General features: G+C 39.2%; 1 protein-coding gene and 1 long non-coding RNA gene across 2 annotated transcripts in view; one reads left to right on the top strand and one right to left on the bottom strand.

The window, feature by feature from the left end:
• The window catches only part of LOC104863891, a 48,294-nt gene extending 35,516 nt beyond the window's left edge, over nucleotides 1-12,778 (bottom strand). The window contains exon 1 of the long non-coding RNA XR_780710.3: nucleotides 12,686-12,778. This is a non-coding gene — a long non-coding RNA (uncharacterized LOC104863891). The remainder of the gene's footprint in view (nucleotides 1-12,685) is intronic.
• The window catches only part of Ifngr1 (interferon gamma receptor 1), a 24,844-nt gene extending 11,091 nt beyond the window's left edge, over nucleotides 1-13,753 (top strand). The window contains exons 3-7 of the mRNA XM_010626582.3: nucleotides 1,858-2,018; nucleotides 5,016-5,179; nucleotides 7,570-7,750; nucleotides 11,187-11,308; nucleotides 12,787-13,753. Coding sequence (XP_010624884.1) covers nucleotides 1,858-2,018; nucleotides 5,016-5,179; nucleotides 7,570-7,750; nucleotides 11,187-11,308; nucleotides 12,787-13,344 — 1,186 coding nt within the window. The 3' untranslated portion in view covers nucleotides 13,345-13,753. The remainder of the gene's footprint in view (nucleotides 1-1,857; nucleotides 2,019-5,015; nucleotides 5,180-7,569; nucleotides 7,751-11,186; nucleotides 11,309-12,786) is intronic.
• The last annotated feature ends 6,697 nt before the right edge of the window (nucleotides 13,754-20,450 follow it).

Below are 20,450 nucleotides of genomic sequence, written 5' to 3' on the forward strand. Positions count from 1 at the left end.
ACAGGCACTCTCATACATGTCACTGGCATGAATGCAAATTAGATCTGGCCCTGTTGGAAGAATTTGTTAGTGTTTCACAAAATTTCACTTCTTTTTTTTTTTCTCTGCAGTAGTAGGGACCAAACCCAAGTCTTCATACATGCTAGGCAAGGCTGTAGCACTGAGCTAAATACCCAGCCTTCTTAGGTTTAACTCTATCTGATGATCACACATCAGGAACTTGTCCTTAAGATACACTTACTAAAATGCAATTTATAGACATTACCCAGGTAGGTGTGAAGGTGCACACCTGTAATCCCAGCACTCTGGGAGCCTGATACAAGGGGATCCAAAGTTTGAATCCACCCCAGGCAATTTAGGGACTTAGCAAGACCTTTTCTCAAAATAATACAATCATAAAGGGGCTGGAGATGTAGATCAGTGTGAGGGTCCTGGGTTCAATCCACCTTAAGAAAAAGCATACAAACAAGGAAAACTTATTACCCAGTGAGCTGGGGATTCAGCTTACTCAGAGTACTTGCCTTAGATTTGATCCCCAGCAACTCTAAAAAATAAAGACATTACCCACTCGCAAAGGAAAAAATTCTCATGAACATATGTGCATTGATCTCTTAAAATGTATTATTAAATGAAAAAAAGCAACAAAGTTCAATAAAGTATAAATAGTATTATTGTTTAGGTATTAAAAAAAGGATGAGAAGAAATATTTTCATAGGTATTGCCATAATTTTGAAAAAAGAAATAAGAAGCAAGTCTGAAATCAGTGAAATTGATGACCTGAAGAAAGTAGGACATGGATAGGATTGAACTCCTGTCCATTTAGTTCAAAGTAATGGGGAGATGTCAAAAGGATCTAGGACCCACCTTGAATAGGTTTTCCCTGGCCAAAGGTGTGGCCACAAATAAGAACATAATACATTGGGCCGGGGATTTAGCTCAGTGGCACAGCACCTGCCTCACAAGCACAAGGTCCTGAGTTCAATCCCCATTACCACAAAAGAAAAAAAAAAAGAGAGAAGAAAAGAAACAGAATATATTAAAATAAGAAAGGAACTCCATTTGTATGTTATGGTTAATTAATAAAATTAAAAGCTCTTCTATGGCTGAATGACTTTGAAGATTTTAAGGCATGACAAATGAATCTAATAAAGATAACTTTATAGTGTATTTTTTACTAGAAGAATATAAAATTCAAAAAAATTGACAACTGTTAGGAGTCTGTTATGCTCTTAATTCTATAATTAAATCACATCTACGTTAAAGGAATCTAGTGTTTTTTAAAAGATTTTTAAAGCCTAAATATAGAATGTGGTCTGTACAGGTCTTACAGTTTTAATTAAGCCTCTTGATGATAAAGGAATGTATGGCATATTTTGAACAGCCCTTATCTGAAGTGCTGGGGACCAGAAGTATTTTGTATTTCTGATTTTTGTCAGATTTTGAAATATTGGCATATGCATAATTAGTTATCTTGGGGATGGAACCCAAGTCTATATGTGAAATTCATTTATATTTCATCCATGTCTTATACGCATAGAGAAGGTAACTTTATACACTATAATTTTATGCATGAAACAAAGTTTTTTGGTATGGAATTTTTCTGGTCTGGCATCAAGTCAGTGTTCAAAATTTTTGGACTTTGGACCATCTTGTGTTTCTCATTTTTTTGGATTAATGATGCTGGACCTGTGCTTCTGGCCAAAATAAGGATTTCCAGCTTTGTCTAGTTTCTCCATCCTATTCTCATTGAGCTCTTCCTACCAGCTTTGTGCTGTAAGTATGCAGTATAGCACAGAGATGATTCAAGTTTATGATAACAATAAAAGATACCTTTGTATTTCTTCCTTTTCATTTTAGGAAAATGTGGATAAATGCCTGCAACAATACATCTGATCATCATTGTAATATTCTTAATGTTGATGACCCAGATCTTCCTATATGGGCCAAAGTTAAAGCTAGAATTGGACAAAGAGAATCTGCCTATGTAGAGTCCAAAGACTTTGTCATTTGCAAAGAAGGTGTGTAGAATGAATATGTAAATATTAAATTTGAAAATGCATGTTTCTTGTGCTGTTTGCTTTTATTGGCAATTGTTAAAAATGATCATAATGCTTAAACATTTGGAGGAATTTAGAGTGAGCCAGTATCATTGGCTTTTCTCACTCCTCACAAAGCGACAACCATCTCTTTGCTGCTTCTACACCAGTAAGTTTCCACACCATACAAATCCACTTTGCATCACCCGTTCCCTTCCCACGTGGTCTGTAATTCATTTCGAGGTACATTCACTGAGGACTTTGGCTACTCGCTGTCATTCTTCTGTCTACCTTAAATCCTCAGTGTCTGTGGGAATTTGAATACCAACTTAATACATTAAAAGATTTTAGAACTCTTTCATCTTTCCATCCCCTGTGATTTCAGCTCTTTATTCTTCCTGCGTCCCACTCCAGTGCATACCCGAAACTCCAGAATGTCTGTGCCAATTCCTATTTTCTGGTTATGTTGTCCACTCTTGGCAATCATACTTCACTACCTTTAATCATCTGACTCTGCCATAGTCTGATGGTCCTCTGGTACCTTTTCTTCTAACTTCACTTCCTTTTTTGTTCAGCTTCAGCGCTAGATTACTTGAGCTGCCGCCTTTCCAGTGCTCCCCACTGCTTTCGGTCTCCTCCTTTTCAGATTGTGCCGTTTTGGCCTCTTCCACAAGCCCTTTCCCTACTTGTCCTTTGAATCAGCTAACTTTCCCCTTGTTGACACAATACCCAATACCATACACAGCTCAAAGGAGGAGAGGTTTAATTTGGCTCGTGTTTTAAAGGAGGCTCAGCCCATGGTCAGCTGGCTCCAAGTTAGAAACACGGTGGAAGGGCATGGTGGAGCAGAGCTGTTGAGCTCATGGTGGCTGGGAAGCAGAGGTGCCAAAGAGGAAGGGGTAAGGGACCAGACATAGGGCCCCTCGCCCCCAAGACCACACCTCCATGACCTACCCAGACCAGCAGACGTGTGCTCCACCAGTCCCCCGGGTAGAGCCCAAAGCCAATCAAGCTGACATTCCATCCTAATGACCACGCCCTTAAATATTTTATTTCCCAGAATCCATACATCTGATACATACTATCTGTATTGTCAAGGGCCAGAAGTGTGCTAGGGAGCATGCCAGGCCCTGAGGTACACTGAACAGATCTTCCCGGCACACGGTAGGTGTGCTGTGAACACGAAGCATAGCTCAGTGGTTTCCCAGTGAGGGCCCAGACTTCCACAGTGCGTGTTTGCTGAATGATTCAACATCTAGTTCTGATTTTCACACTTAAAAATGGAATTAGCAAGTTTTTATAGAGCCTGCATGCCAGGAACCCATGAATGTTGAAGATACAGAGTTTTTCTGAGAAAAGATAACTAAATGCCTTTCAGAAAGAGTTTTTAGAAACTTATTTTTTCGGAGCCAGGAATTTAGCTCAGTGGTTCCGCTGCCTGCCTTGCAAGCACAAGGACCTGAGTTCGATCCCCGGTACAAAAAAAAAGAAAGAAAGAAAAAAGAAACTTGCTTTTTTCTTAATCTAAAGAAGCAAAGATAAAGAGTACTTGATAAAAAAAACACATCTTCCTTTTCCACTTTCCAACTGATGGGCAAATGGGCTGTTTCCAAGTTTTAGCTATTATAAACTGTGCCACTATAAACATAGGTGTGCATATATCTATGTGATATGATTGTTTTAATTCTTTTGGAAAGATACCCAGCATAGGGATGGCTGGGTCAAATGGAACCTCTAGTCCCAACTCTTTGAGGTCTCTCCATAATGATTTCCACAGTGGTTGCACCAGTCTGCCCTCCCACCAACAATGGAGAAGGGTTCTTTTCTCCCCACAGCCTCACCAACATTTGTTATTGTGTGATTTCTTGATAGCAGCCATTCTTTGTGGGGTGAGGTGGAATCTCAGTGTTGTTTTCATTTGCATCTCCTGAATGACCAGTGATGTGGAACATTTTTTCATATATTTACTTGCTGCTTTTACTTCTTTATCTGAGAAATGTCTGTTCATTTCAGATGCCCATTTTTGAATTGGGTCTTTGTATTTGAGGGGGCTGATTGTTTTGAGTTCTTTATATATTCTAGATAATAGTCCTTGTCTGAGGAGCAGCTGGTAAAAATTTTTTCCCACATTGTAGGTTGTCTTTAGTTCTGTTGATGGTTTCTTTTGCAGTGCAGATGCTTTTTAATAAGATGAGATCCCATGAAGAATGAGAAATTAGATTCATTCATAGGAAAATGGATACATATTGAGGATATACTCCTAAGTGAAATAAATAAGTCACACATGTGTAAATTCCAAATAGTTTCTCTGGTGTGAACAAACTATAAGAGTACATAAGATCCTAATGAGATAACTGACAATGTGAAATAGGAAGAAAAGGGCTAAAGATGGAGGGAAAGTGGGAAGGGTAGGAGACACGTAATAAGGGAAAGAAATAAATAGGAGAAAATGAAAAAATGGAAATAAAATATTTGTAAAGGGGGAGAGGAGGAGAGGGTGAAGGGAGGGCAGGGACAAGGGGAAAAAATGAGAACCAAGACCTGTCATGTAAAGGTACAAGATCCATCCCAATGATGGATGTAACTGTACTGTATACCTAAAATGAACCAATAAACTCAATGAGAAGAAAAAAGTGCTTGATAAAGCTTTCATTAGATGAAGGTTTTGTTTGATTTTTTTAATCAAGTCCATAGCCAATTGTATTTCTCTTGAATTAGAAATGAAGTTAAACTGCTAAAGAGGAGTTTAGATAAGAGAACCTCTTCCTGAGATTTATGAAATATTTATGAAGGATATTTGGAATGTCTCCTAGATTTTTAGAGTAGTTTAAAAGTGGCCCTACTTAGTCATGGTGTCCTATTTTAGTTAAAATGTGATCCTACTTTAGTAAAAAAACAAAAGAGTGGTTGGTTGATTGATTTTGATAATTCTACTGTAAGGTTCTGAGGCCAGTATTAATTACATTGCTTTCTCTCCAGGAAAGATTGGACCACCTAAACTAACTGTTACACAAGAGGAGGACCATATCATCATTGATGTAATTGACCCAGTAGTTCATTTAAATGGAGAAGGGCAGGAAGCCATGTATGATGCATGTTACACATTAATCTACAAAGTGTACGTGAGAGAGAACACAAGTGAGGTAGGTGCTATTTTTTGTGTGTATTTAGAGTATACAGAGTTGATTTTTAGTTTCTTTTTTATTAGTATGTGTTTGTAATACATAATAATTACATTCATCTTGGGGAATTTATACACACACACACACACACACACACATCCACACACACACATATCACATCTGTTTTTCTGTAGCTAGTGTAAGTTGTTTCTTTATGCTGTGTAATAAAAGTGAAATGCTTATGATGGTCAGGCAGAACCCCTGGATCATAACTTTGGGAAGAAATTACATGTGAATGATATTGAAAGGAACTGGTATGGAGTGATTCACTGATACTAACCAGATGAGTACTTTTAAGTTTTTCTTGGCCTCATTTAGCATCATGGCCCTGTATGTCCAGTGACATACATATCCCCATAAGGTGGGGATAACTTAATAATTTTTCTCTCACTAATGATAATGTAAAATAATATGCATCTATAATTTGAATCATCAGTTTTGAAAAATAAAACAGTATAACTGTGGGGATATAATTACATTATTCTGGCACTGGTGTGGGGTCCATGCATTGATGGGAACTATTCTCCTTTCTCCACAATGATGCCTCTTGTTTACTTGATAAATATTTATCAAACATATAATATTGCCTAAGAGGCATCCAGGAATGCAGCTAAGAGCAGAACAAACCAGACTTAGGATAACTGCGGTGCAGCAGGAAGAGTGGGCAGTGTGTAGGTCTGGGTCACTGATTTTTAGAGCAGGCCTCCCCGGGAAGGAGGTAACTGCTGTCGAGGTCAGATCGGAGGTAAGCCCCATGGGTGATCCTGAGAGGGCTCTTCAGGCAGAGGACGCAGCAGGGGTACAGTGCGCACATGAGGGGAGCAGCCCCGGTGGGGTCAGTGGGTGCAGGAAGCAGGTGAAGGCAGAGGACATTGGGGGGATTTGACTTTGATCCATTTATTGTACCTTAGGAAGATTTGAGCAAAAAGTGAGGAGTGATTTAATTTTAAAATATCTTCTCAGTTGTTGGCAGAGACATCTTTCTAAAATGCAGATCTAATCATGTTACTCCACTGCTTAGAACTTCACAAATGCCCATTGGCTAGAAAGTAATGTCTGAATTTCCTTCCATGACATGGTCTACAAGCCCTTGTGATTTAGCCTTGCGGATCCTCTCCAGTCCATCTTCCCATTCCCTCCAACCTTGTTTTCACCCATGCTTTGAGGAGCTGCCAGTTTTGGATCCCTGAAACTGCCATGTTCTTTCCCAGAATGCTCTTCTTACCCTTTTCACTTTGGCAAATTTCTGTTTATTCTTCAGTAGTAGCTTGAGTGTCATATCTGCTTTCATTTTTCTGACCAAGTAGACTGTTTCCTTTTCTGTGGTCCTGGTTCCATACAGGATTCCTCTGGCAGGATTCCTTATTTCTTGTTATGTTTCTTTCTCTTCTCTCTTCAACTCAAAATTGTAAGGTATTTGAGCCAGATACCACCATCCTACCTGTGTTTGTTAGCATCATAACTATAGTGAAATCCCCAAGACAACCAACGTATAAGAAGAAAAGATTTAATCTCCCCACGGTGCCCTTCGATGCTAGGAGTGGAACCCTGGGCCTCACACATGCTAGACAAGCACTCAACCTATGAGTTATACCTGTAGCCCAAGTGATTACATCTCAAACCAGACATTGTGTGTGGGGTGTGGCTGGGGTCTCATAGTCCCTCCCAAGGACACACCCCTTATGACCTAAAGGCCTCCCATAAGGTTCCACCTCTTAAAGGTCCACAGCACCTCACTGTACCACCACCCTGGGGACCAAGACTATTTTAGACAGGGACCTTCGGAGGAACTGTAATCAAACCACAGTACTACTTTTGTGTCTTCGGGTCCCAGCAAAGATGACCACACACTGGCTATGGAATGAATGATAAACTTTACACCAATCATTTCTAGGTCCTACCGCCCAGAGATCCTGCAGCCTTTGTATAATACTCTTTATTATGCTTCCCATAAAATTTTACCAGCTAAGTTTCTAGTGTTTTAGGATTAGGAGAAATTAATACTTGTTTAACAAATAGCAATGAACATTCCTGCCATTCAGGTTTTTGATAGATGCACATCATCATGGTATGCTGTAACAAAAGGACGTATGGACAACCCATTTCCCAGTCCCCCTCTGTCTCTCTCAGATAGAAGCTTTCTTTCCATCAATAAAATTTTCCTACTCTTAAAAAATAAACAAAAAAACAAATTGACTTACTATTTGATATCGAAAGTGTTTCAGATATCTTTAAGATTTATCATATATTATATATATTTGTGTGTGTGTGTGTTTTCTTTGGTACTGACAAAGGTAGGTATGGAGGATAATTTTTACATGTTAAAGAAGCAATGCATTTTCCCCATATAGACCATAATGTATGAACTTGGAAGAGATGACTACCTCTACACTCCATGCCAATTAAAAATTCCAGTGCCCTCACTGAATTCTGAGTACTGTGTTTCAGCAGAAGGATTCTTAGAGGATTCGAATATTATAACTGAAAGGTCAAAAGAAGTTTGTATTACCATTCACAGTAGGAGCATAAAAGGTAAGTTCTTGCCATTTTTTTCTAAATACAGAAAAGTATAACTAAAAGAGGATAATGTATAAAATGTCAAATTTACTTGCAAAAAATCCCTCTTAAAAACATTTATGGTGGGGATTTAGCTCAGTGGTGCCGGTGCCTGCCTTGCAAGCGGTGAGAGCCTAAGTTCGATCCCCAGTACCAAAAACAAAACAAAACAAAACAAAACAAACATTCAGTAGCTCCGTTCCTCACAGAGGCAGTTTCTCAGCTAATAAAATGTACAAAGTAACCAATTTGGAAAGCCATTTGATAACACAGAAAAAAATATAACAAATATGTAAAATTATGGGTATAAATATCTGCATTCAAAAGTTTGTCATATATAATGTATAAAATATAAAAAAAAACAGAAGATAACAATATTATCTGTAATCCCATCATTTCCCCACAATAGACCATTATTCACAGTTGTTTTCTTTTCATCCAATTTTGTTCTTTAGCTTTTTTTCATATGAAAGAAAATCCCTATGAGGAAAAGTTTTCATCCATTGCCATTAGGCATGTTACTCATCATAAGAGTATTTGTAGTAAAATGGCCCTCTTTTATGTCAAAACGTGCCAGAAAAGGGCAGTGCATAATGTACCGATAGCACAATTTAAAGCAATATCATTTAGATGAACCAGTAACTGATAATAGCATCAGTGTGTGAGATTTGCTTTAGCTTCAGCTGAAAATTGATAATGGAAGATCTTGTTACTAATTCTATCGATGTTTACCTTATTTACTAGAGAATGTTTGAAAAATAAGAGAAAAAGCTGATTTCTGAGGGTATGATAATTAAAATTCATTATGTACCAAAATTAATGTTACTGTTTTCAAATTTTTCCCATAAGTTTTATTGGTACATTTTAGGTATACATTATGATCACATTCATCATTGGGAATTTGTACAGCTATGATATATGTTCTTTCTTGTTTTTTCCCATTTCCTTTCCCTCCCTTTCAGCCCCCCACCCTTCCCTATTTACACAAGGCTTGTTTTTTTCTCTTTAGTTTTTTTATGTATCCATTGTATCGCATAGTGTATATAATTTTGTGTACTAGACTTTCGTTTTCTTCACATACTTGCCAACATTTGTTTTGTGTTGTTGTTTTGATAACAACCATTCTAACGGGTGAGATAGTGTTTCATTATGGATTTTTGTTTTTGTTTTGAGACAAGGTCTCATTATGTGGTTCAGGCTGGCCTTGGACTCTAGATAGATCCTCCTGCCTCAGCCTCCTAAGTGCTGGGATTACAGTCATAACACCATCCCAACCCACCTCTCATTGCTCTTTTGATTTGTCTCCCTAATGGCTAATGATATTGAGTGTTTTTGTAAATACTTCTTGGCTATTTAGATATCTTCTTTTGGGAAGTATCTGTTCAGATTATTTGCCCATATTTTAACTATATTGCTTTTTTTGTTTTGTTTTGAGTTTCTTATATATCATGGCAAATAATCCCTCAGATGAATAGTTGGCAGGTATTTTCTTCTATTCTAATTTTTTATTTATTCTGTTTTTTTTTATGTCTTTGTGGTCCAATTTTGGTAGCTCTGATGTGTAATTTATTTCTTCTAGCTTTTCCAGTTTGCTAGGATAGAGTTTTTCTTAATAATCTCCATTGACCTTTTGTATTTTTGTTCAAAAAGGAATATCTCCTTTTTCACCTCCAGTTTTATTTACAGATACTTCTTTCTTTCTTTCTTTCTTTCTTTCTTTCTTTCTTTCTTTTTTCCTCAGTACTAGAGATTCAACTCAGGACCTTGCTCTTGTGAGGCAGGAACAGTGCCACTGAGCTAAATTCCTGGCCCTACATACTTTTTTGAAAAATGGAAATCAAGCTGAAGTGTTAGACCTAAAATTTAATGCCAATAACTTTCAGACTATATCATGTAAGTTTCAAGTAGGAAACTTAGAATAATGTAGTGGGTTTTATGCCAATTTACACTATGCTGTTTGAAAAATAAAGTGCAACTTAATGAACAACACTTGAAATACTGCAATGCACGTGCTCTGGATCTATTTTCTTAAAAAGCCTATATTGGGGCAATGCATTCAGGATTCCTCTTATCTCTCAGGAGCTATTTCCACTCCCTATTATTATTCCCCATTCCTACACTCCAGTAAATTTTCCTACTTTTAACAATAAATAAATAAATAAATAAATAATAAAGCCAAAACTGTAGCCCAGGTTGTGCACACCTGTGATCCCACTGTGGAAATCTGAGGTAGAAGAATTAGAAATTCAACTTAATGAGACTATCAAAATAAAAAATGAAAAAAGGACCACAAGCGTAGTTCACTGTGAAGGCCCTGGGTTCAGCCCCACTTGCTACTGCCAAAAACAAAAACAAAAACAAAAACAAAAAAAACGCACAGCAAAAAAGCCTGAATTGTAAAATGACATAACAGCCACATGGTGGCAGCACCATGCTTATGAGTGGCAGCCTTACACACTGCACCTTACTCGTCCAAGGGACTAGCATTATTTTATTTTGTCTTTTACTAGGTAACAGTTTGATTTTTTCACATCCCATAACATGTTGTAAGCATAAAGTACTGACTTCCACAGTTACTTTTCCAAAGGATTAACTTTAGAATAGAAACTAGAGAAAATAAAATGGAGGGGCTGCAGAATTAGCTCGGTGTTTCTGCCTCCTGCCTCGCAAGCACAAGGTCCCAAGTTCAATCCCCAGTACAAAAAAAAGAAAGAAAGAAAGAAAGAAAATCTCACAATAGGACCACACATTGCCGCAACATGTACAATACTGTTAGTGTTTTTTTTTTTTAGAAGAGAGCATTATGAAAATAACTGCTAAAGATTGTGTTATGAAAATAAAAGGCACAGCAGAGTCAAATGCACAATGGTAATAATAGATGTATGTGGTCTTCCCTAGTTTTTATGTTCTTCATCTCTGGCTTGCTATCCTGAGGACTTTATTCCTGTGTGTGGGCTTCTATGTACTTTATAAGTATTTGCACTCTTGAAATAAGTATAACAGAAGATTCTGAGAAATAGAGCTAAATTATATTGAGTTACACACATTGCCAAAGTTTATTTCTTAAGAGAAATATTTTGTAATTCTTCTTTCACTTTCTTGACTGAGAGAAAAGCCTAACCCTGTAAACACATTGTGTTTGAGGCTTTCAGATCAAACTAAAAGAGCTGTTTGGCCCCCTGATCTTATGGCAGTGTAGTCACAGGGAGTTTTAGAAACACAGAATTGGGAAGAATCGTATTGCACTCTAGGTTAGATACCTGTTTTCTATTCAGATTGCCTGTTCTTTACAACTCTGATCATATTTATTAACTAATGTGTCAATCTATTAAATAATAGTGTTAAGACTTTTGGCTACATGATAGCAGTACTACATTTTAATCCTAATTTATGATTTTTCTCTTTGTTTTAGATTATACTTATATTCCAATGATTGTTGGCTCACTATTCATACTAGTTATCCTAGTATTTGCATACTGTTATTTTAAGAAGAACCCATGTAAGAAGAAAAACATAATGTTACCCAAATCTTTGGTAATGTATTTAAATGTTTCTCTTTAGTTATTAATGCTCAAATGTTAACCTTTTCAACGGTTTCCTTGTTTTGTTTGTAGTGGGATAATGTTCAGCATCGTTCCGTAGAATGACGAGATGTGCTAAGCATCATGTTACATAGAAGCACTGATCGCTCAGTCTCTCACACATTCAGAACCACCCATTTTTATGGTGCACCAAGTGTTTTTTATACTCAGAAACCCAAGTCTGCTGAGGAGCTTAGAGTACACGGGAAGAGAAGATGAGTATGTGGTGGGTAGGTAGTCAGTGTGATTGGTTATAGAGGCTCTTACGCAGCCAGTGAGGGCTCTGTCCAGCTCATGGGCTGGGCTCAGCTGTGACTGTCCCAGAGCCAGTGATGTCTGGGCAGTCCTGAGGGACAGTAGTTTATCCAGGTACTATGGGATAGGAGGCCAAGAGCCTAGAAAGCCTGATTTTTGAAGATCTGCAAAAATAGAAATACTTTATTATGATTGGAGTATAGAAGGAAAGATGGCCGGAAGTGAGACGCAAACTTGACATTTGATAGCTAATATTCCAAAGCCTTTGAAATGATGAAAAGAACTGGTAAAGGTAATATAATGACAACTATTTGAATCAAATATGACGAGTAATATCTGTGGTATTCAAAGGGTACAGTGAAGTTGCTGTAAAACTACTACCTTTAAAGAGATAAGAACTATCAACCCTTAGTAGACCATTCATATCTGAATTATAATAGCCTTGCCAGTCATTAAGCACAAAGCCACCTCGCAGTAGGCCATTCTGCCCTCACTAGAGAAGGAACAATAAGCCTGACTGTGCAGTCGGGCCAGTCGCGGTGTGGCTGGTGTGCGCCGGTGGAAAGCAGTGGGGCCTCGGTGGAAAGCTAAGTGTGTAAGAGAAGTGCAGCAAGGTCTGCCGTGACTGTGCTGTAGCCTCTGATACAGTCGTTCTGCTCTTTAACGCGAAGGAAATTATTCCTAAGTAAAAAGATGTGTGAAATATTGAGCACATTCTGTAGCCAGGAAAAATCGGAAACATCAGCATCTATTGAAAAAATGATCCGGGGCTTTAGCTCAGTGGTTCCACTGACTACCTTGCAAGCGCAAGGATCTGAGCTCAATCTCTGGTACCCCCCCCAAAAAAAAATCCGTATCAATAAGTAATAGGAGCCACTGAAGAGTATAATGATGGAGAAAAATAAGGAAACTACTCAATAAGCTAAACCGCTGTGCTCCCATTACAAATGTAACATGCATATGGGGGGACAGAGTGTACTGTGAGTTATTAGGTGACTCCCCGCGTTTGTTTTTAATCTTACAGCGGTATTACCATTATGAAAGAAAAGAAAAAGCCGTGATTCACTTATCTTACCTCAAATGTGTCAGTTAGTGTTGTTACCTTTAGGCCTTTGTTGGTTTGAAAAGAGGCGTTTGAGCTTAATAATTCACCATCTTCATTCATTTTCTCTTTAGCTTTCAGTGGTAAAAAGTGCCACTTCGGAGTCAAAACCCGAATCGAAGTATGTGTCATTCATCTCCTCCTATCAGCCGATTACCGTGGAAAACGAGACTGGTGTCTGTGGAGAGGCTGTGTCTTCAGAGACAGTGCTGGGCCCACGCAGTAAAGGCGGCGAGGGAAAAGAGGGGTACAGCGGAGAGCTTTCCACCAAGATCGAGGCGCTGACCCCGAGTGAAAGCAGTTCCGATCTGGCGCTGACAGAGAATTCTGTGCATTCAAATAGTAACCAGTCGGAACCCTGCAGTGTAGTTGTAAGCTCCTATCACTCCCGAGATGGTTCCGATAGCGGCCTTGTGGGTTCAGGCAGCTTCATATCTGACTCGGAAATCCCCCCAAGCAATAAAGTGGAAATAACGACCGAAGGACCAGAGCCCGCCGTGCGGAGGAGCGCCCCCACCTCCTCTGGTTACGATAAGCCGCACATGCTCGTGGATGTGTTGGTGGGGGACGGTGGTAGCAAAGAGACTTTGCTTGGTTATAGATCTACAACAGATTCCAAAGAATTTTCCTGAGAAAGACTCAGACGCAGCATCTTCGCAGAGTCTGATTTTCGTGCTTTGGTTTTGTGACGAGATCATGAGCTCAGAAATGGTGTCTAGGTGACATTAACCAAATGGAGCGATGTGGTCTGGACAGATGTGGAAAGAGCCTACAGAGACTCTTTGAAAACAAACCTAAACCTGCTGTGGCGTACGCACCTTTCCATCTGGGGGGTCAGCAGTCATCACGAATGCTCTCCGGTTGGCGCTGCTTCCTGTGTAACAGGGCACCTTGCTCTCTTCGCTCCAAGAGATGTAATGGGGGTTTTTGCCTTTCTGTGCTTCAGTGTAATTGTTTCTATAAGTGGATGTGGATGTATGCTTTTATTTTTGTTTTGTTGTGAAATGTCTATTTTGAGACAGGGCCTTGCTGTATTTCCCAGGCTGGCCTTGAACTGCTGATCTTCCTGCCTCAGTGTCCTCAGTGGCTGGGATTACAGGCATGTACCACTGCACCTGCTATATATATATATTTTAGCACCTTGTTTTGGAAAAAACTGAAAGCTGTTCAAAACTGAATTTAAAAACCTAAGTGTATATGAATAGATACAGTGTATAAGTAGAAACATGTAGCTTTTTTTACAGACCATTATGCTTAGTTATTTTGAAATAAAGTACTTTAAAAACTTACTTTGATGTTCATTTATTTCAGTGCTTTAAGTGGTCTCAATAGGTAACCAGAATACTTCTGTTTGTTGCTATGCGTTAATGCTGTAGGATTATTCTAATTATGTCTCAACTTTTAAACAATCTTAAAAACAATCTCTTTAAAAATGGTCCTTTATCTCTACCTTTCAGTATTTAGCATCTAGTACACAAAACCCTGTTCCAAAGAGATTAGGAAGAAAAGCAGATTTCGCCGCAGGGCTGGGGACTGAGGCGCCTTAGAAGGGCAGGACCGTCCTTGAGTGTGTGGTCCAGAAAGGGAATCCCCTCAAGGAGCAGGCCGGGGGTTCACAGCTACGACACAGGGGAGCCTGGAATCCCGAAAGGGATAGAAATACTGAGGCATGAGTTAATGGGCAACACATGGTTAAATGCAATTTACATGTGGAACTTAGCCATTGAATTATAGGAAAACACTTCTCCACAGTTAAAAGGGCAAATTAAAATGAGATGCTATTTTATACTGGGGGAGGTGGTAGTTATAAAAACTCGCAGTTTTCAGTACAATTGTATACTCTCTTATGTGGAGACGCTTGTCTTGAGAATGGCTTTTCAAACTGCTGTACCAGTACAATGCTGAATATGTACGTATAAAAATACATATCCTTGGGTAAACTTTACTTATTCTTGTGGGAAAATTAGTTTACAAATAAATTCTTAGGCAGGCACAGCTGTGCATCCCTGTAATCCCCGCCATTTGAGAGGCTGAGGCATGAGGATTGCAAATTTGAGTCCCACGGGCCAACACAGTGAGACCCTGTCTCAGTGTAAAAAATAAAAATGTCTGAGGCTCTATCTCAATGTGAAGGCCTTGGGTTCTATCTCCAGTACCGCTCCCCCACTACCAAAGAAAAACCTTAAGTGAAAACACAGTAGAATGGGACAAAAGAAAAAAATATGAAAATAATTGAAATAGCAAAGGTAATAATGACTGACCTCTGAAAAGATTATACCAATATGTACTCCCTCCCAGCGTGGAAGAAGGATGCGTTTCTGTGCACTACCTAGTTCTCACCCAGAGGCCGGGTCAGCTGTGAGCTGCTGGCACTTGGGAGCCTGAAGCCCAGACTTATCCTTGGGTAGGAGCTCCGCTGACAACATGGGTTGGGCTGATGGAGGGACCTGGTGTGGGACAGGGAGGAGCCCTCTGCATGGTTAAGAGGAAACCCTGTTTGAATGGGTTCAATTCCGAAGTACAGGGATCCTGAAATCAAATGAACTTGCCTCCTCTGATTTGTGTGAGCATTTGAGGGGGATAAAAAAATCACACAGGGCTCGAGTAACAGGTAGGGACCCTTTGCCAGATAAAGCTCAGTGAAGTGTTTTTAAGGGATTTGAACTCAGGTTTAACCTTTCCTCAAAGTCCATGTTTATCACACTATGGTCTGATGTCTCAACTTTCTGTATTAAAAAAAAAAAATACCGTCTTTGAACAAGACAAATATATGTCATGCTTTATTTAACTTTGGCAACATGGAGGCCACATCCAGAAATGACCCTTGGTGCATCTGAAAATGGAATCTAAGTTATTTATGATGTTTACATAATGCTACACTAAAAAAGTTTTTAGTCACTATTTTAAAAGGCAAGTGGTATCTTCCTTGCTCAGAAAATTTTCATGAAAACTTTCAATTTTTGTTTAGAAACTGTATATCTTATTGGACTGATACTTTATTTGGCTTTAGGTTTTCTGTTTTCTGTTTTCCATTGTCTTTGTCCTTTATTGTCAATTAACTAGCAAATCAAATACTAAATGCTAATCCATCTCTCTGTCTCCAACTCCCAGAAATCAAAGCAGTGAGATGGGATATCGAAATTCAGCATATTTGGATAAATCAGCCTTTTATGCTTCTCTGAAAGTCATTAAAAGCAAACATGAGAATTAAAAATTAATAGTTCTGCTTGGAAATTTTGTTTTTAATTCTCTACTTTAAAACCACTGAGTCAGAAATACCCAAATTGTAGAATTGATAGAGGAGGAAATAGTGAAAATGCCACATTTCATAGCCATTGGGGTACATTTCAGAGTGAAATCCTGGTGTAAATACTTACATTGAAATAAAACAAAGTAAATATCTGATATAAGCTTTTACTTAAATTGGAAGGAATTTTAAAAGGTAAAGAGGTAAGAATGATACATAAATTTAAAAAATTAGAATCCATTTATAATTACAAAACCTATAAAGATAACTCCTAAAAATAAAACATGGGGAAAATATCATCTACTTAAAACATGAAGCTAAAAGGGAAATGACAGAAATGAGAAACTAAATATAAAGGACCAGTTTCTCGATCCTATGCAAATAAATATAAATGCATGACTGAAGTAGAAAAAGTATAATTTGTAGAAAGTGAGTCTAGATCAGACAGAATACTCTTTATAAAAATGCCAATTACCATAAAAGAGTTAGATTGAGAAAATTGCCAAAGAAATTCCCCATGCACCTACAAAAGCACTCAAGTGATTCCTCGGGGAAATCTTCCCCAACCCTAAGACACAGGTAAATTCCTGGGTCACACGGATTCATTTGTCCAGATGAAGAGTTGGCTGCGGTGCCACACACTGCAGAGGCAAGTGTTGCCCATGAAGTTGCTTTTTGGTGTCTGCGAGAACCTGGCACCTGGGCCAGAGAATATCAGCCCCTTCCCTCAAACTCCCCTCCCAATCATAAAAATCAGAGAAGTTTCCTGTTCTTCCTGGTGAACCGTGTGCGTGCGCACCACGTAACGACAGCACTTCCCTTTCCACTGATGCACTAGACGCCTGCTCAGCATGTCCTGCGTGTCCAGCTCCTCCCTACATGGGGCTAAAGCAAGAGGCTTGACCTCCTGCAGCTTACACTCTAGTGGAAGCCACAGACAGCGGGCATAAAATAAAGCGTAGCCTATGAAGTGATGGCAAATGTTACAGAGACAGTAGAGCAGGTAAGGCAGCTGGCTGGTGGGAAGAAGTGCTGCTGTTTAGGCTGGCCACAAGGGATCCACCAATCAGGAAAATTTGAATCAACAATGAAGGATGTGAGAAAGGAGCTGGGCATCTCAGGAAGAGCATCCAAGCAGAGGGAAGCATGCTCGTTGGGGTCAGGCACGGCATATTCAAGAAATGTCCAAAAGGCCACCCAGGCTAGAGTGATACAGGTTAGGAAAGATAAGCAGGTCAGATATACAGGGCCCAGAAAGAGATTGTAAAAATTCTGACTTTCATTCTGTTTTTTTTGTTTTGTTTTTTTTGAGACAGGGTCTCACTATGTAGTTGAGACTGACCTGGAACTCACTAGGTAGCCCAGGCTGGTCTCGAACTCACAGCAATTCTCTTGTCTCAGCCTCCCAAGTGCCTGGATTACAGGCATGCACCACCACACTGGGTCTTGACTTTCACTCTGAATGAAGTAGAAAGACATGAGACGGTTCTGAGAAAATGATCTCATTTCACATGTACAAGGAACATTCTACTTGTTGCAAAGGCCAATGGCAGAGGCAGGGAGATGGGTCAGGAGGCTGTGGCCACAACCCAGGAGAGATCACAGTAGCTGAGACCCAAGTGGTTGCAAAGGAGGAAGTGACAACTGGTCAGACAGTGGTTCTTCTCCGAAGGATTCCCCTGGGTCACAATACACATGATTAGGCTTGGGTGTGGGCCATGTGATGGATGATATACAGTAGAGGTTTCAGGCTCAGTGAAGGACCTTGGTCAGGAATGAAGTCCATACCCTCTTTCATTGAAAAAAAGATATGAGCAAAGATAAAAAAAAAAAACTTAGTGAACTCAGTAAAGCTCTAAGTTTTGCAAAGGGAAATTTCTAAATACCAGTTTAATATCCCTTTTCTGAAATGCTTAGGAACAGAAGTGCTTTAGATTTTGGAATATTTGCATATTCATTATGAGACACCTCTGGGCTAGAACCCGAGTCTAAACATGAAATCCATTATGTCTCACAGATACCTTACACACATGGCCTGAAGGTGTAATTTTATTACAGTATCTTTAGTGCACCTGCCTCCTGATTGTGACCCATCACATGATGCTGGGTGTGGAAATTTCTACTTGTGGCATCATGTCTATGCTAAAAAAGTTTCAGAGTGTGGAACATTTTGTATTTCACAGTTTTGGATCGGGGATGCTCCATCTAACAGTGTTCATGGTCACACATTTATCAAAATTGAAAGTAGATAAATTAGTATGCACATTATTATGTTATGAAGTTGTTATGGTTGAATACCAAAGTTCCTTCTTTTCTGAATTCGACTCCACAAACTATTTTGAATTTCAAGCCAATTATTTCCAAACTGCCAAACTGCTTAAAGATCCTGGGCCTCCTTCAAGAGAGTAAATTGGGCTTTGCAAATGAGAAAGGACAAAGAGTGTCCTGGCTGTTGGGACTGCAGGTGTGTGGTTTTCTGTAGGCCTGGTGTTCGAGTTATACTCAAGATGAAATGTTTAAAGGTGCCCAACAGCTTCTAAATCATAGAAGAAGAGAATCTAGGGAAGAAATAAGAAACATAGTAAGTCTGACCCCATTGGAGGAAATCCTGAGCACCAGTTTTTAAACACTTTTCTGAAGGAGAATGAGGAATGTGTGCCCTTTGCTACTAGGGTAGCAAAGAAGTAGACTGAAGAAAATGAAAGCTGGCTCTGCCATCTTTTTCATCCCTGCCTCCCTGGCACCTAGCACAGTGCCTGGTATCCAGCTCATTTACCATACACTTCTTTTTCTTCCCCCTCATTGAGTTCATTGGTCCATTTTAGGTATACAGTACAGTTACATTCATCACGGAGATCTTGTACCTTTACATCTCCATACACTTCTGTTTGAATGAGTGAATAATTCCATCTCTAATTAGTGAATGATCAGAGAGACAAGTCTTCTCTGACATCATTCCATACCCTTACAGAGTAAACATCACAAGTGAACAATAGCACAATACATAGTGAGTTTCTAATACTCCTCAGGCCCACGGTGAAACACCTCTGATTTCACCCCTCACCTTGGGTATTTGCTCTAGAGCCTCGGTCAGGCTCTCTTATTCTGTGTTTCAGTTTTTCACCCATGATATCAGGAGAATAATACCAACCTCCCAGGCTTGTTGGGAGGATGAACTCGACTGATGCATGGAAAAAACTCAGTACAGTGCTCCATTCATCATCACATCTTCTTATGGACCCCAAAACGTCCTAAAATTATATAAAAAAAGATCATACGCTATAGATAAACTTTTAAAAGATTTTTCTTTTGTTATGAAAAGTCATGTACAAAAGTAGAAAATATTGTGGACCTTCATCTACATGATTCTCAGTTTTAATAATTATCAGGTTGTAGCCATTCCTCAAATCCTGGGTATTTTGAAGCAAAGGGCAGACATTATGTAATTTCATCTGTAATACTCTAACGTGTATCTCTAAAAGAATACAACTAATAACCAAAGAGCAGAAAGAGGACTGTGTTCCCAACCTGGATGAATTCTTGATGTGCTAGAAACCACAAGGACAACGAATGAAGAGCATCAACTCTCCAAGGCAAGGACTTGGCCGAGTTCTGGGCAGACCCAACACAAGGGAGGCATCCACTGTCACAGACAAGGTGAGCACTCCCTCTGAGGGGCGGGGCTGAGGGCGGGCAGGGAGAAGGCAGCGAATCTAAGCCAGCATTTTGTACCGGAAGTAAGGCAGAGTACAGGTCCTCCCTTAGCTATAATTTTCTTCCACACCAAATGACAGTTCATTGGAAGTCATTCTGTGCAAATATCTCTGCTTTGAAAAGAGTAGAAAAATAGAATCGAACCTTATTTTTTCATCAACCTTGAGGTATCAGTGGCAATGTTGGCTTTTACACATTATGATATTACATAACTAGAGAACATTGAATAGCAACAGGACTGGTTTGGTTTCTGAAACTTAACATAGCAAGAAAGCTCACATCCTTGGGAGAACTCAGTTTCTTAAAGATTCTGTGCTCTTCCTCCTTTCTCCTAATTTCCTCTTATTCTACAAAGTCAATAATTTAGCTGAAACTCCAATTTCATTTTCTGCTGCTCTACATATAACACCTTGAGCTAAATTATTTTCCTACTCTTAACTGGAAGTTAGAACAATCTGACTGCTTTAAAATAGGATCCATTGCTATCAGTGATGTTGAACATGAACATTCCAAACCAGGTTATAACACACATACGCACTTAAAAAGCAACATCAGTGCTCAATCTAAAAACCACTAGTGAGTGAAGGGTGATGCTAGGAAGGCTGGAAGACGGGATGCACCAGAAGGGGAAAAGGGGAGTAATATGTGCTGCATACTTCTTTAAAAGCCCAAGGTACCTTGTAAGCAATAACAACTTCCCTTAGAGAGATATCAGTCTGGATTTAGAGTTCGGACACCATGTAGAGGTGCTGGAAAACCTGGTATTATCTTCACAAA

The sequence above is a fragment of the Fukomys damarensis genome, unplaced genomic scaffold, assembly GCF_012274545.1.
Source record: "Fukomys damarensis isolate Sample0158 unplaced genomic scaffold, DMR_v1.0_HiC HiC_scaffold_14, whole genome shotgun sequence".
Taxonomy (NCBI): Eukaryota; Metazoa; Chordata; class Mammalia; order Rodentia; family Bathyergidae; genus Fukomys; species Fukomys damarensis.